Source organism: Grampus griseus, assembly GCF_964374135.1.
Source record: "Grampus griseus genome assembly, chromosome: 18".
Lineage (NCBI taxonomy): Eukaryota > Metazoa > Chordata > Mammalia > Artiodactyla > Delphinidae > Grampus > Grampus griseus.
In genome coordinates, this window is record NC_139012.1 from 64,043,074 (window position 1) to 64,060,499 (window position 17,426).

The window sequence follows — 17,426 nt, forward strand, 5'->3', positions numbered from 1 at the left end:
GTAGGGTTCGGTTGGAAGGTCAGGACTCTTTAAGGAGCTAACATCGGAGCTGAAGCCTGAGTGGTGAGAAGAAAGTAGCCGAGAGGTGAACACAGTTGGTGCAAAGGCCGCCAGGAGGAAGGAGGTTGGTGTTTCTGGGGAATTTCCAAGCCAGAGCTTGGAAAGTACTGAGCAGAAGAGGTGAGGTTGGAGAGGCGTTTCATCCCGAGTGCAACAGTAAGCCAACGATGTGTTTTAAGCAGAGGAGGAACTGATCTGGTTTATATTTTAAAACAAAATCCTTCTGGCTACTTTGATAAAAATGGATTGTATGGGTTCAAGAGAAGAAATAGAGAAAGCAGTTAGGCTACCATGGTAGTAGAGGCCAGAGATTATGGTGACTTGGACTGGGGTGGAGATGATATAAATGGGAAAATTCAAGATATACTTTGGAGGTGGAGCTGATAGGACTTCTAAATGGTCTGGATAGAATTGTGAAGGAAAAGAGAAGAGTCAAGGATGACTCCTAGGAAGTTAGTTTTGAACAAGTGGGTGAATGATGCAGTAGATTTAAAGATACTATTTGGGAATGTTTGGAACACCTATTAAACAGTTAAGTGACAAAGTGGAGTAGCTTTAGATACATGAGCCTGGAGTTAGAAATGTGGTCAGGGTAGAGATTATCATGGGAGTCAGGAGCTTACGGATGGTATTTAAAACCACTGTGGCAGGCTGAATAATGTCCCCCTGAATATGTCCATGTCCTAATTCCTGGAATCTTAAAGAACCTACTGTGTATGAAGGCACTTAAAATCTGTCACTTGTAAGCCTCACAACAACCCAAGGTAGGTGTTATTATCCTCCACTTGGCAGATGGGGAACTGGAGGCTCAGAGAAGTGGAAAGCCCTGTTTGCACTGTGCTTTGAGACAGGTCCAGCTTACCTACCGCCTCGGCTGCCCAAAAACCTGCCTTATAAAATGCATTTCTACGCGGCCTGTCCCATTCCTTGTCTAGCTCTGGCATATTATTTTTCTCACCTTCAGAGCCCTTGCCAGCCCAATTACACCACAGAGACCATGACCACTCCTCAGCTAGCTTGTTAACTGTGGAAGGGCTTAGTGGGATTATCACATAACCAACTACTCCGCATGCCAGGCCCTTTGCCAGGCACCTAACATGCATTCACAAATCACAGATTACTCTATCCATCGTCTCTGGAGCAATCTAGAAAGGAAGGATTACTGGGGAATGGGAAGAAGTCAGGAGCAGGGGCGCCTGAGTTCAAGTCTGGGGGTGCTATAGCCCTGACTTGAAGCTAAAGTAATCCTGGTCTAGTAACTTAACCATCTAAGAAAACGAGGAGGTTAACACTACAAATCATCTCTAACCTCTATCAAGGATGCTTGCATGACAGCTTTTCTTCTTTTCCCACTCCTGGAGCTCCACTATTATGTGCAGTGGCAGGGCCGTAGCGACTGTCTGCTCCGCGATGGCTGCCCTTCAGTTCCCTGCCTTAGAGGCCAGACCCAGCCGTGACTCGGCCAATCGCCCGGGAGGCCGCGGAGCCCCTCAGGCCAGGAGCGGTGAGAAGTGGGCGATAGGTCATTTCAGGACAAGGAAGCGAAGGCTCTGAAAAACTACAACTCCCAGAAGCCCGTGGGGGTGCCAATCGGAGGCCTGTGGCTGGTGCGTCTTGGGAGCTGTAAACCACGCTTCATTGCAAGGCCGCGCCGGACAGGTAACTCGGGCGCATGCCCAGTCACGTCCCCACTAGCTCAGCTTTTTTCCTTCCTGCGGGATACTTCTCTTTCCGGCCTCGCCCAGGCGCGCTTTTCCCCGCCCCACCTCCGCCCCCTTTTCAGGGATTTCGGAGTGGGCGGGGCCACTGGCAAGCGCGTTCCCAGGAATGTGTACGCGCGCGTTCACGGGAGATTAAAGAGGGAGGGGACTAAATACTGGGTGTGGAAGGTGGCGAGGAGGCCGCGGATCACGGAAGGCGCATGCGTTCTAGAGGCGGTGCCGCGCGGCTTCGGGAATGGCGGAGGGGCGGGGTGGAAATGGGCTCGTGGCCTGACGCATGCGCATTGGGCCGCCAGCGCCCCGCCTCCTTTTTCAGTTTCCCCTCCTCCTCCACCACCCTTCCGGAAGTGCAGCCGCCCTGGCGCCCACCAGCGGCCACCCCCTGCGGCAGGCTCCGCCCCCGCCGGCCCCGCCCCCACGGCTCTCCGCCCCCTCCTCCGGTGGTGGTGCCGGGTGGCAGCGCCGGTCGTGGAGGTTTCGGTGCCCGAAGCCGGGAGCGCGGAGTCGTTCCCGGGAGCGCCGGCCAGGCTATGATCGCGGGTCCCCGGCGGCCCGCTCCGGCCAACCAGAGTCCCTGTCTCAGCTTGTGCCCGTGCCCGAGCGGTCTCCTCAGCTCGACCCCGCGGCGCAGTTGGCGGCGGCGCCCGCAGTGCGCCCCCTCCTCCGATGGCGGCAGAGATCCAGCCCAAGCCGCTGACCCGCAAGCCGATCCTGCTGCAGCGGGTCGAGGGGTCTCAGGAGGTGGTGAATATGGCCGTGATCGTGCCCAAGGAGGAGGGCGTCATCAGTGTCTCGGAGGACAGGTACGAACCGCTGCCCCTCGGCCGCGAGGAGGGGCGGGACGCGCCGGCGGTCCCAGAGCCCGCTTCAGGGGCTGTGCCTCCACGTCGGCGCGAGTGTAGAGCGCTCTCCCAAGTTGTTATTATAATGCGCATCCTGGTGCTGCCGGTGTCCAGCTGCGCGTGGCCGCCGCTGCGTGGCTCCGGAAAGCGGAGCCCGGACAGCGGCGTTCTGTTTGGCCTTGCCCGGGTGGCGCCTGCCGGGGCCAGGGTGGCCCTTGGACTAACGGTGCACCGGCCACTGGACCTTGGTCCAGCTCCTAGGACAGGAAGCGGAGAGGGTGGAGCTGCCCGGCCCTGCAGGTGTGTGCGTGGGGAGGATGCTCCAAGCCGCTTGTGTGACATAACTAAGAGGTTTTGAGAACTCTGGTATAGTTCTTAAGGCTCCAGACCCAGGAAAGCAAATGCCACTCCCTTCTCCCAGACATTCCCACCGAATCCAGATCTCCCAGACATCTTACACTGAATTCAATGAATATTGCAAGTTGTGAAGAGTATTAGGGCTTCTGCCCAGGAGAGGTGACTTCTGTGCTTTGCCCTCCTTGTCTCTTCAAGCTCAAGGGGAAGCTCCTAGAACTTTCAAGGGACCACTGCTGCAAATAGCTCTTGAGTTCCTTCCCTTTGCTTGCTTCCTTTCTTTTTGCCTAATTTTGCTTAATTTGCCGAAGTAGAACTAGTTGTTCTGCCTTTAGTATTCTCCCTTGTTTTTCAGACAGTGCGTTTTTTGCTTTCACTTAATGACCTTTAATGCAGAAATTATGCAGATGAAGCTAGTTTCCAGAGGAATGAAGCTTGAATATAGTAGTTATGGTTTTGATCTGGAATTGTTGCTTTTATAATATCAACTAGTATTCTAAAAAATGTCACATTATAGAGGTATATGTCAAGGAGCTTTTAACCTTAAAATAGGAGTTACGTTTTCTTAATGTAAGTTCAAATTATGCTGAGGTAGAAAATATTTTTTTCTTGGTGACTTGTAAAATTTCCAGGCAAAGGTAAAGCAACAAAGTGTTCATACTGTCTTTATAGTCATTTCAGTGCTTTGCATACAATGTGGCTTCAAAAAATATGCCTGATAGGTCTATTCATATCATAGGTTCTTCAGTATAACTAGGATGACTATATTAATGACATATTTTTGTCTACATCATACTCCATACAAATGGCCAAATGGTGCCTGATTCACTTCCTGTGCAGATTCAAGGGAAAACATTGTAAACATACACCAATGGCAAGCAGTCTGCCAAGAACAGAAGAAATTCATGGCTGCAGTGGAATACATGGATGTAGAAACCATTTGAAATTCACGAAGAAGGCTTATGAGTGTTTAACTTTTCCATGGAGGCAAAATTCTACAAAAGAGATTGCTTCTGGACTTAGAAATTCTTTGTCACAGAATCGTGTTTTAAAAAGAATATATTGATAGACATCACTTTCTCTGTAACTACTGGAGATGAAACTGCTCAACCGAACTGCGGTAGGAAATTCATAAGTAAGTTTGTTGAATCAAGGAAGAGAGGCAGAAAGGTAGCTAAACCTAAGCTCCTTTAATAATTAGTTTTGAAACTTTTTGCTTTGGTTGATGCTTTGGGAGTAGAGGTTAGTTTTCATAGGTTTTTTTTTTTTTTTTTTCCCCTAAGTGTTCAAAGGGATCTTAGAGGTTATTTGCTGTAACAGCTTCATTTTACAGATGAGAAAATTAGGCCAGAGAATTTACCTGCCCAAATTCATGTAACTAGTGGCGGAGCCAGACCTGGCTCCTGTCTTCTGATTTCCATTTCACTGTGTTTATCCTGAAGGAAACAGCTTTAGTCGGGGTGCATTTCAGAGTATTTGGAGAAGCTGAAGTCGCGTATATGACAGAGAGTGAAGATAAGTTTCATTTGATTATGGGACAACATAAATGCAATAATGTTTAGCTATTTATTAAGCTTAATTTTCACTTTCCTAGTTTACAGTGTAAGTAATAGAAGATATTTTATTATGCAGTTGCTGTTAAATAAGTAAGGCTAGGATTTATTCTTTACATATCTTTTTATTATTACTCAAGTTGACCAGTCTATGTTTCTGTAGGTCATATAGTCACATGTGACAAGAACTTTGTTATTTAGAGCTCAGTTTCGTTTATGGCTTCTATTAAAAGAGAACTGATCTGTATTCTTGCTTTTCAAAATCCAGTGTCACTGTCAGTTGACATAATTATCATTATCAAGATATGAAGAGAGAATATTGATTTTCATCAAAACCTACCAAGCCATTTCCATCAACCACTTCAGTTAGAAACTAGTAGTTTTCATTCCTGAACTGTAAGGTTAAGCCACAGAATATTGTCCCATTCCTGAATGGCAGTGTCCCGTAAGTTCTTTTGAAACCTTGGTTTTCCTTTTTGACCTCTGATTCCCAATAGCCTTTGAAAACGCTTAACATTTTCCATCTATAACAGTGTTATAGGTACTTGTTATCCATTTATCTTCTTCTCCATGAATTCCCTAAGATGCTATGTGTGTCTTACTCATTGTAATATCTGTAAGGCCTAGTATGGTGGCTGGCACACAGTAGGCCCTCAAGAAACATTTGTTGTGTTGGTGACTGGTCTTTTTCTCGTTCCTGAAAGCACAGCATCTTAACTGTTGTAGACATTTCATTGATATTTGTTTGAATGAACTTTATGACAACCTGTGAAAGTTCTGTTGGACAAATGTACGGAAAAGGATTGGACTGGATGGCCTTAAAAGTGCCTTAAAAATCTGAAAGTCAATGCATTGCTTCATTCATTCCATCAACAAACATTTGAGTCCCTACTGTGTTCTAAGCACATGTGTACACTTCATTGGTGAAAATGACAAGGTCCTTTCAAGATACTCACAATTTATTTGGGGGGGGCAGATTTTAGAAGAAAATAAAACCACAAACTCTAAGATTTAATATTGAAAAGAGAATTTTTAGATGGGGAAGAGTAGCTGGATTCCACAGCCATTGTTGTTCCCTAAATTTTACTTACCTTTGGAGGATTCTTCCACTTGGACTACCATTTGCACCCTATGGCTGCCGTTAGTCGTGGGCTGGTGATATTCTAATCTTCAGGCCCAAGAGTGGTAAAAACCCTTACCCTCAGTTCATCTGAGCACAGTTAAGACAGCCTGGACCTTTACTGGATACCAAGGGAGAAAATATAAGGAAATAGAAGAAATATAAAAACGGGAGTTCCCTGGTGGTCTAGTGGTTAGTGGTTAGGACTCAGCACTTTCACTGCCATGGCCTGGGTTCAGTCCCTGGTTGGGGAACTCCTGTAAGCCTCACCTCACAGCCAAAAAAAAGAAAAGGAAGAAGAAATATAAAAACAGTCTGACTTACAAGTATAGATTTGTGGTGCTATCATAAAATGGAATTTGTTCTCAGAACTCACTGTCCTTATCTGAGTCTGTCTTTGCTTTGGTTGTAGCTGGATTCTGTCTCCAAAGGATATGCCCAACTTTGGTACATTGGGTTCCTCATTTCCCAGCTTCTGTCTGGACTGTCTCTTCTGAGTGACTGCCATTTTTTTTTTTTTTGTGGTACACGGGCCTCTCTCAACGGGCCTCTCCCGTTGCGGAGCACAGGCTCCGGACGCGCAGGCTCAGCAGCCATGGCTCACGGGCCCAGCTGCTCCGCGGCATGTGCGATCTTCCCAGACCGGGGCACAAACCCGTGTCCCCTGCATCGGCAGGCGGACTCTCAACCACTGCGCCACCAGGGAAGCCCGTGACTGCCATTTTAACATTCCTTGCTTAGGAGTTTCCTCACAGACATCTTGGGTCTATTTTGGTCAATACCGATCTCTAGCCTGCAGCTTACCAGGGTAGCTGGTAAGCCACCTGCAGCTCCCTTGTCCAGTGGCAGCCTCTTCAAGTGTTGAAAACCAGAAGAGACTGCTCCAGGTGGGAGCCAGCCCTGTCCAGACGTTTTAACTTTGTAAATTATTTATATGCATATCTTAACACAAGTCAGCAATCTTAGAATTCATACAGAGTTTCTCTAGGTAATTACTATTAGACAGTTATAGAAAATTGTTCCTTCACCAGGAGTAAAAAGGGGTAAGATTTTTATCTCATATAAGGAGATGTGTTGAAGACGGGTACAAACACCATCCACTGGGGTCATCGAAGCATCTCCTCTGCTTGCAGTGGTTAGAGAAGAGACCAAGGAGCTCTCCTCCAGGTGGGTCTTGCGGGATGAGTAGAAGTTCATGTGAGAAAGCTAGGGTGTTGGAAGGGGCATTCTAGCTAGAGGGGGAAGAGAAAACTCCTGGGGCACTGAGAAGCACTAGAACGAACTGGTTAAGAATGCACTCAGGAGCCATGCAGCTTGAATTCAGAACTCAGCTCTGAGTGTCACACTTGGAGGAATCTGGAAAATTGGTGTCTCCACAGGAGTAATTGTGATAGCGAACATTCCCAAAACCTCTGAGTGCAAGAATTTGGAATTCTCTTGGGAGATAAAAAGAGCTGAGGGTGTGGTGGCAGGGTGTTGTGGAGGAGACCATGGGGAGGGGTCTGCAGGGGAGAGGGTAATGGGGAGGGACTGCGGAGTTTGCTTTTTCATTTTTGGCCACGACTCGCAGCTCACTGTTTCTTAGCTCTCTGACCAGGGATCGAACCCGTGCCCCCTGCAGTGGAAGCATGGAGTCTTAACCACTGGACCGCCAGGAAAGTCCCGGGGAGGGACTGTGGAGAACTGCCACCTTATATTCTGACTTCATTCGGGACCAATTTAGGCAACATTGTTATCTGTGTTCTCTGTAGGCCCTAAGGGCACATAGGACCATGCAGTGGGTAATAGGAGGTCTCATTTTTGTCTCAATATATGGTCTGACCTCCAGTGCCTAGCACAGAGGAGGCAGCCCATATATATGTTCATTGAATGGATTAAGCAATGACTGATCTATCAGCTGTTTGGAATGGAATGGGCCTGAGGAGGTTGTGAGTTTCTTAGAGCAAAGGTTTAAGTTGAACCTGAGAGAAGCTTAGCTCCTTACTTTGGGCCAGGGTAGTGTTTACAACAAGGGATAGGGGTGGGAAGCGGTTGGAATGAGAGAGTGGTTTGGGTTTTTAAAAATCTTTAAGGCCTTTTCCCCCCAACTCTGATTTTTTTTTGGGGGGAATATTTATTTATTCATTTTGGCTGCACCGGGTCTTAGTTGTGGCACGTGGGATCTTCGTTGCGGCAGGTTTTAGCTGTGGCATGTGGGATCTTTTTCAGTTGCGGCAAGTGGGCTTCTTAGTTGTGGCATGCAGGTGGGATCTAGTTCCCCAACCAGGGATTGAACCTGGGTCCCCTCCTGCATTGGGAGCATGGAATCTTACCCACTGGACCACCAAGGAGGTCCCTTTTCCCAACTCTGAACCACTCTAAGAGTCACTACTTGACTATTTCTTCTTCTTCTTTTTTTTATTGGAGTAATAATTTTTATTGGAGTACGGTTGATTTACAATGTTCTGTTAGTTTCTGCTGTACAGCAAAGTGAATCAGTTATACATATACATATAGCCACTCTTTTTTAGATTCTTTTCCCATATAGGTCATTACAGAGTATTGAGTAGAGTTCTCTGTGCTATACAGTAAGTTCTCATTAGTTATCTCTTTTAATATATATAGTAATGTGTATCAATCCCAGTCTCCCAATTTATCCCTCCCCTTCCCCTTGGTAACCATGTTTGTTTTCTACGTCTGTGATTCTGTTTCTGTTTTGTAAGTAGGTTCATTTATGACTATTTCTTGAAAAGATATGTTAAAATATCATTTATAAATCCTCATACTATTGGCTCATACCATTGATTCTTTTCACTGTGAAATTGCACTATCTCGGTTCTCTGGTTGAAACCATTAGTTTTCACTAAATACTTAGACCTTGGATCAGTTCAGTTGAGCTCATGGAGTTTTATGTACCATGCATTTTATAACACTTGCATCAAAACATTTTTTAAATGCAAATCAAAGTTTTTCCCAACGTGCAAGCATAATTCTGAAAGTTGAGGACTTCCTAGAGTGATGGCGTGAGGTCTCTGAAGTTGACAAAGTTAGAAGCCATCTGAACTATTTTTTGAGTGTGTCAAGTCTCTATTTAATGGCATAAAATTAATAAACTTTCAACTATGCACTAGAGATTCATCACTTGGAAGTAGTAATTGCTGGTTTCAAGGTTCCAAAATGGGAATTTGCCCCATATGATTTTGAAAATTAGACCTTTACCCTGAATTCAGAGCATGAGGCAGGCTTCATGTCAGCAAATCTGTCTGGAAACAGGCTGCCTCTGGGTCTCTAAAGGTCAGAATACAAATTGACTTTTTAAGAAAAAAATCACTATGGGAAAGCTGTTTAAGGAGGTTCGCTAGAGGGGCTTAGCTTCTAGTGACCCCAAAGCTCCTGAGGGTTCTGAATTTCCTACTTGATTTACATCGTTAAACCAGACTCTATCCAGGAGCTCAAAGATCTTAATCAGGATACATTCATCTGGATATTGCAAGATAATGGAAAATGTTTGACGCTCCTAAAGTGAGTGACTCTCAGATTTTGAAATCCTGAGCAGCTATCTTGTATCTCAAGTGTTGCTAAACTTACTTTGAAAAAGAAAAATAGGTAAAAAATCATAGGACTGTAGTAGCCATAAGAGACTTCAGAGAGTTGATCTTTTTCCAGGCAAACAAAATCAAAACTTTAAAAATGGAAATACTATTTTTTCCTTGCACAGCATCTTTTGCTGGCTCTGTTTTCAGTTTGAATTTGCCTTTGAGAGGGAGAGATTTTATGTTTGTTGCCGAGAGCCGTCTGGATGTCCTTACAAAGTAACAGCTTTGGGGAAATTAAAACAGCACCGTTTAGAAATCAATAAGTAAATGGTGCTTTAAGACAAAATAAGTAGTGATCTCTTGATATCTGTAACACTAAACTAAGTTATATTCAGTGTATACGTACCATCAAGCCAAGCTGTTTTTCTCAATTACAGTATCAGAATAGAAGGAATTCAAAAGCAGGCAGCACTCGTTTATTTTTATGTGAGTAGGTCTCCCAAGGAGAGTGCCACAATTAACCTAGAAATTCCCTAATGCAGAAAAAATAACTTCCCTGGTGCAACTTCAGTAAGCAGTCTCATTAACTTTGTTTTTTATTTAAAGGGCCGGGGTCCTCCCCATCCAAATGCTTCATTTAGTCATTAGTCTGAAAAATTGAGTCAGAGATGTAAGTAACAAGACCAAAAGAGAAAAAAAGTCGTCCTGCTTGTCTCTTGGCAGGCAGTGCTGCTTTGTGCTCTCATGTGCCTTTCATTTAAGGAATCTTGGAAAAGAACTGGACTGGGAGTCTGTTCTCCGCTCAACCCTGCATTGACCTTGGGCATTGGGCATTTCATTGCTGTAAACCTCAGTTTCTCCATCTGGCAGAGGAGAGCCTAGGATTTCCTAGCTGTGACTCTGACACTGCGATGTACCCACATAAGGACTAGATAAGTGTAAAGTCTCTGCAGACCCATCATCCTACACCTGGAGCTGAAGAAAGTGTGCAGAGGGGGCAAAAAAGTGGCATGTGCTCTGTGAGGTGATGTAAAACGATGCCTTTGGATAGCGGCGGTTCTTTATTCCTGGATGAAATATTAAAGAGCCGTTTGTCTTGTATTGGTGCCTAACACCTAGTTGAACTGGGTTCACTACATTCTTATTTCCAGATAAATCCTTTAGTTTCAAACACTAAGCAGTTTAGCTCTGGGTGGTTTTCTGGGCCTTAAGTCAGGGCCTGGATTGTCTAGAGTAACGCTTTTGAAACTGTTTTGACCATAAATCATAGTAAGAACTATATTTAGCATTTGCTACCCAAGACTCATGTACGCTGACACAAAACACACATATGTAACTGAAACGGAAATTTTATTAAATGGTGTCCTTTTAAGGTGACACGCATACTGATATTTTCTGTTTTGTTGTAGCCTTCATAAAATCCTAGCTGTGACTCAGGCAAATGATTTCATGACCTGTAATGGGTTGAAAACCACAGTTTTGAAATACAGTGCCTTAGAAAAGCTGTTGAAGTTTTGTATCCTCTTTTTCTCTCTATGTAGTTTTGGTTTTCTAGGAGATGGAAATACAGTTCAACTCAGGGACCTGTACCCACCAGCCTACCCCACTCCTGGCCTGTCTTGCTTTTCTGAATTTCCATGGATTAGAGAATTGGCCTAGTCTCATTGGAAGCCTTGGTGTCAGAAGATAACTATTCTAAGCCCTTTCAGCCAGAGAGAGTTCAGAAGAAACCAGGAGTGCAGCAAAAACAGCTGTTTACGTGGCTGCATTTTGACTTCCTGTGATGTGTTCATTTATTACTGAGTTAGGACTCAGAAATGATACATCTCATCTAAGTTATGAATGTCAGGTGCTAACCTCTCTATATGACTGTGCTTTTCTTTTTAGCTGGGTGGATTTACCTATAATGTGGAGCTATTTGGGGATTTTATGTATTTTTTATGTTATTAAATTTTTAATCTCAGTTTCTAAGGATCAATTTATATTTTAAGTAATCATAATCCCTCTGGAGTGTGTTTACATTTTACATAAAGGTAATATAACCATAATAAAGAAGAATTGCTCATAAATCTCTTAGCACAATGACTGTTTGTATTTTATGTATTACCTTCTAGCAGTTTTTTTAATGCAACTTTCAGAAATATGACTGTAATCATACACTTTAATGTTCTTGCTCCCACTTAAAATTGTGCCACCAGCTACCTAGTCTTTAATTATCATTTTAAGTGGCTGTATATTTTTCTTTTCCTTCAGTATTCACCCATATTTATTTAAAGCTTGTACTATATGAATTTGGCCCTGGAACTCCCATTGTGAATAAGATATCCTGCTCTCAAGGTACTGGTAATCTATTGGGTACAGCATCATCATTTATCTGTCACCTACTGTTGGCTATTTATTTTCACTTTTGTAAATGTTATGATGAACAACATGGTTGTGCATATAGGTTTTTTTTTTTTTTTCCAGATTTTGGATTATTTCTTTAGGAAAAATTGTAAGAAGATTGCCATGTTGCTTTCCAAAAGTGTTGTGCCACTTTATAATATTTACAGCGACATATGAAGTATTAGTTTTGCCACATCTGAACAGCCATGGATATTATCATTTACAATTTTTTCTGGGGGCGTGGGATAAATTGGGAGATGGGGATTGACATATACCACACTACTATATATAAAATAGATAACTAATGAGAACCTACTGTATAGCACAGAGAACTCTACTTAATACTCTGTAATGACCTATATGGGAAAAGAATCTAAAAAAGAGTGGCTAGGGCTTCCCTGGTGGCGCAGTGGTTGAGAGTCCGCCTGCCGAGGCAGGGGACACGGGTTCGTGCCCCGGTCCGGGAAGATCCCACATGCCGCGGAGCGGCTGGGCCCATGAGCCATGGCCGCTGAGCCTGCGCGTCCGGAGCCTGCGCTCCTCAACGGGAGAGGCCACAACAGTGAGAGGCCCGCGTACCGCAAAAAAAAAAAAAAAAAAAAAAAAGAGTGGCTATATGTATAGCTGATTCACTTTGCTGTACAGCAGAAACTAACACAACACTGTAAATCAACTATACTCCAATAAAAATTAATAAAAAATAATTTTTTCTTGATAAATTGTAGAACTTCATTGATGTTAATTTGTACGTTTTGGCTGACTTGTGAATATTTTTCTGTTTGCTTGTTTACTTGTTATTTTCTCCTTTTGTGAATTGTCTGTTCCTGTCCTCTGTTTCTCCATTGAAGTCTCCTGGTTCTTCTGAACAATATTTTGTAAATATATATTCTATAAATATAGTAAGGATATTAACCGTGTGTCTCTTATGTATCCAGATATGTCTTATACTCCATTGTTTGCCTTTTTACTTTTTATATAGAAAATGTTTACTATTTAGTTTAACCATCTATCCTTTTTTATAATTTAAATTTCTTCCATCATTCCTAATTTTTGAACGTAATTCTTTACCCAGAGATTCATTGAATATTCATTTTTCTTTCATCCTAGTTATATAATTTGGTAAAAAAATAACTTTTTGATTTATTTTGAAATGTATTTCATTGGATGGTGTAAATTGAGGAATGTAATGATTTTTCTAAAAGTTGCTGTTATTCAGCATCATTTATTTATTTATGTATTTTTTGCGGTACGCGGGCCTCTCACTGTTGCGGCCTCTCCCGTTGTGGGGCACAGGCTCCGGTCGCGCAGGCTCAGCGGCCATGGCTCATGGGCCTAGCCGCTCCGTGGCATGTGGGATCTTCCCGGACCGGGGCACGAACCCGTGTCCCTTGCATCGGCAGGTGGACTCTCAACCACTGCGCCACCAGCGAAGCCCCAGCATCATCTATTGAATGGTCCTTATGCTTTCTTTTATATTTATTTGTGAAACTACCTTATATTCTCATAAACAAGGCCTACTATGGGCTGTGTTGTATTTTGAGGATCTCTGCTTTTAATACCTGCCCTATACTTAAAAAAATTTTTTTTTTCTTTTCTTTAAAATTGAAATACAGTTGATGTACAATATTATGTTACTTTCAGGTGTACTACGTAGTGAATTGACATTTGCATATATTATGAAATTATCACCATGCTAAGTCTAGCAACCATCTGTCCCCATACAAAGTTATTACAGTATTATTGACCATATTTCTTATGTTGTGTGTTACGTCCCCATGGTTTATTTATTTTATAACTGGAGGTTTGTGTCAATCTCCTTTACCTATTCTACCTCCCCACCCCCTTACACTTTTAATTATTGTAGCTAATGTGTTGTTCTTGATTGTTTGCCATTATGTATCTATGATAATAGCTGGACTCTCTCTAGCGGGGTCAGCGAATTAATGGGAAAGGAATCATTTGGCTCTAAATGATTGGCTCTTTCCCAAACTTCAGGATTTCAGAGTCTCAGTTTCTTTATCTATAAATTGGGAATAATGATTCCTCCCAGGATTGTTTGGAGGTTTACATGAGATGATATTCCTGTAGCACGTGGCATTGTACTTGGAGCATAGATGGTGCTCAGTACAAGTTAGTTTTATTGTTTGTTTATGGTACCACCATGCCTGTTGCTGTGGTTCCATTAAGGCTTGACTATTTTAAGAATCACCTTGGATACACAAAAGTGGGGCTATTGAATTTTTGTTGGCTTGTTTCATATAGTTCTGAGTCCCTTTATCTCCTCTAGATGTGCCAAGGTGGGGTTACTCTGTCATCTTTTTACTGCCGCTTCCCAAGCTTGTTCTGTGAAAGCCAGGGGTCAGGGGAGGTATGTGACTGGTGGGTTCTGTGTTCTCTTTTGCAGCCTTTTCTCTCGCTCCATTTGCCACCTTGTCCTGAAATGATGAGTTCATTGTCCCTGCTGGTCTCCTGGAGGGCCAGGGCTGTATATCCTGCGTCTTCCATGGGGAATACCTTGAGGTAGGGATGAAATTTTAATTACCCCAGTTTAGCTGCCCTCCACTGGAAGACTGGGCATTATAAACCAGCAGCTAGTGGGCTGAGGTCCACCCGCAAACAGATTTTGTCTGTACACAATGTTTTTAGAAGTTTGAATTAGTAGCCAAGTTTTTAAAATCTGGATTTCACATAAAAGTCTGGCTTGTTGGCTTCTCTTGACAAATGGGAAGATGTAGCTGGGCCAGGCCGCAAGTTCCCCTGCTGTTGGTCCCTTGATCTGCCCACTTCGCCTACGGTCATCTGAGTGAGGCCATGAGAGGCCACGCCCGTGCTGCCCCTGCTGCCTGCTGGTGGGAAAACAGGGCACAGTAAGTAGCCAGAGAGCTTTCCTGTTTTCCTCTGAATCTGAAAGGTATTTTCCCTTTTATGGAGTCAGTGGTTAGAGTTTTCTTGGTATTTGGAAGAAGAAGAAGGAGAAGAAGTTGAAAGATAACCAGAATGCCTGTATTTTTAAAAAATTAGGTAGAGGTGGAGGGAGGAAATTAATACACCTTTCATAAGAGATCCTGATGTTGTACACACAGTAAATAAATGTATAAATAAAGGTGGGTGTTGGTAAATTAGGCGTGGCATCTAGCCTGCCCCTCTCTGGACGCCTTGTAACAGTGATTGAGGCCAGGGATCCAAGTCCCAGAAGCCTGGGTTTGACTCTTGGCTCTGCCATCTCCGAGCTGTGTGATCTTAACCATTTCTGCAAAACCTTCCCAGCTGTAAAATGGGAGTTCAGACAGCACCAGCCTCATAGTGTTATTATGAGGGTTAAACGAATAAGTGTTGGGTCCCAGCCAGTCCTCCAGGAATATTAGGGTTTTTGCTGCCCTTCCTCCAAACTAGTTTTCTAATTATTTAATAACTCTCTTTTCTCTCTAACTCTTCTTTGTCTCTTCTTTGTCTTTGAATCAGTTTCTCTTTCCCTTTCTCCCTTAGTTTTCTCCCTAGTGCTTCTGGAAAGAGTGCTCAAGCATCATTACACTAGTTCTGTGACATTTGGAAAGTCAACCTTCTTTGATCCTCATCTGAAATTGATTTTTCATAGTTTGAAATGACATAATATATGTGAAAATACTTAATATATCAAACGCCCTATAAAAATGTTAAGGATTGTTATCATTTAGCTGGTCATAAATATAAAACATGACTATATACTTTGAATTTAGAGAGTTTTGTCTTCTTTATCCTCATTTTAAAAGCAGATGAATATAATATTTAAATACATTTAAATTCTAATTTTAGAAAAACTTGAAATTAACATTATTACCTTTTATTGTGTAGAGCTGGATTAATATTTTTCTGGAGTCAGTTATCCGCCATAGAAGAAAAAGCTTCCCATGTTGTTAGAGTCTCAGTAATCTGCTTTAGTATTGATATTGGCACTTATGGGACTTGGAAAATCCTAGCTGTCTGATGTTTTATAGGAAGATTTTGTTTGGGGAGAAAGGGTGTTGGGACTAGCTAGGTTATTTCATTATATTCTGATTTTTGAAATATTTTTGAATTCATATTTGAGTGGCTTAATAAGTTCTCTTTACATTTCAAAGTTTAGATCTTTATACAATTTGAAAGAATGAATAATTTTTCTCCAGAAGGTCAAATTCAATTAGAGAGGTTAGTTACGCTTAATCTGATGTGTGGGTTATCTGTAGGTACGTATATGTCTGTGGGCTCTCATAGTTCTCAGGTGTGGTTCTCCTACCCTCTCCGTTTTATTTTTTGTTTTCTTTTAAAAAAATATTCTACCTTACTCTTTTTTTTTAATTTAAGACAATTTTTTTAAGCGGTTTTAGATTTACAACAAAACTGAGAGGGAGGTACGTAGATTTCCCACACATATCCCTGCTCTTACACATGCGTAGTCTCCCCACTATCAGCATCACTCACCAGAACTGTGCATCTTTAATCAAGGATGAGCCCACACTGACCCATCATTGTCACCCAAAGTCTACATTTTACTTAGGACTCACTCTTGGTGGTGTACATTCTACGAGTTTGGACATATGTATGATGACATATCCATGTATAATATGATACAGAGTATTTTCACTGCCCTTAAAAATCCTCTGTGCTCTGCCTATTCATCTCACCCTACCCCATCCCAGCCACTAATCTTTTCTATTTTCTCCATAGTTTTGCTTTTTTCCAGAATGTCTGTCATGTAGTTGGTATCATACGGTATGTGGGCTTTTCAGATTGGCTTCTTTCACTTAGTAACATACATTTAAGGTTCCTTCATGTCTCTTCATGGCTTGATGGCTCATTTCTTTCTTTTTTTAAAAAATAAATTTATTTATTTTATTTATTTATTTTTGGCTGCGTTGGGTCTTCGTTGCTGCCTGCGAGCTTTCTCTAGTTGCAGCAAGTTGGGGGGCTACTCTTCTTTGTGGTGCGTGGGATTCTCATGGTGGTGGCTTCTCTTGTTGCAGAGCACGGGCTCTAGGCGTGCGGGCTTCAGTAGTTGTGGCTCATGGGCTCTAGAGCGCAGGCTCAGTAGTTGTGGCTCATGGGCTCTAGAGCGCAGGCTCAGTAGTTGTGGCTCATGGGCTCTAGAGCGCAGGCTCAGTGGTTGTGGCACACAGGCTTTGTTGCTCCGCGGCATGTGGGATCTTCCCAGACCAGGGCTCGAACCCATGTCTCCTGCCTTGGCAGGCGGATTCTTAACGACTGCGCTACCAGGGAAGTCCATGGCTCATTTCTTTTTAGCACTAAATAATATTCCATTTGTCTGAATGTACCAATTTGTTTACCCATTCACCTACTGAATTGTTTGTTTCCAAGTTTTGGCAATTATCAATAAAGCTGCTGTAAACATCCATGTTTAGGTTTTTGTGTGGACAGAAGTTTTCAGCTCCTTTGGGTAAATACCAAGGAGCACCACTGCTGGATCGTATGGCAGGAGTTTTGTAAGAAAGTGCCAAACTGTTTTCCAAAGCGGCTGCACTGTTTTGCATTCGCACCAGCAATGTATGAGAGTTCCTGTTGCTCTGCATCCTCACCAGCATTTGGTGTTGTTAGAGTTCTGGATTTGGGTATTTGTAATAGGTACGTAGTGGTATTTTATTGTTAATTTCATTTTCATTTCTTTGATGTCAAAGAGTAGAGTATTCTGGTAGTGTATCTTCATAAGCTTATTTGCCATCTGTAGATTTTCTTTTTGGTGAGGTGTCTGTTAAGGTGTTTGGCCCATTTTTATTTTAGTTAAAGTCCTTTATCAGATGTGCCTTTTGCAAGTATTTTCTCCCAGTCTGTGGCTTCTCGTCTTTTTTTTTTTTTTTTTAATTTTTTATTGGGATATAGTTGATTTACAATTTTGTGCTAATGTC

At 42.8% G+C, this 17,426-nt stretch overlaps 1 protein-coding gene across 1 annotated transcript in view; it reads left to right on the plus strand.

Annotated features, from left to right (window-relative positions):
• The first annotated feature begins 2,262 nt into the window (after nt 1–2,262).
• WDFY2 (WD repeat and FYVE domain containing 2) overlaps nt 2,263–17,426 on the plus strand; it is a 176,092-nt gene continuing 160,928 nt past the window's right edge. Inside the window, exon 1 of the mRNA XM_082676018.1 lies at nt 2,263–2,584. Within this exon, the coding sequence (XP_082532144.1) occupies nt 2,448–2,584 (137 nt within the window). The 5' untranslated portion in view covers nt 2,263–2,447. The remainder of the gene's footprint in view (nt 2,585–17,426) is intronic.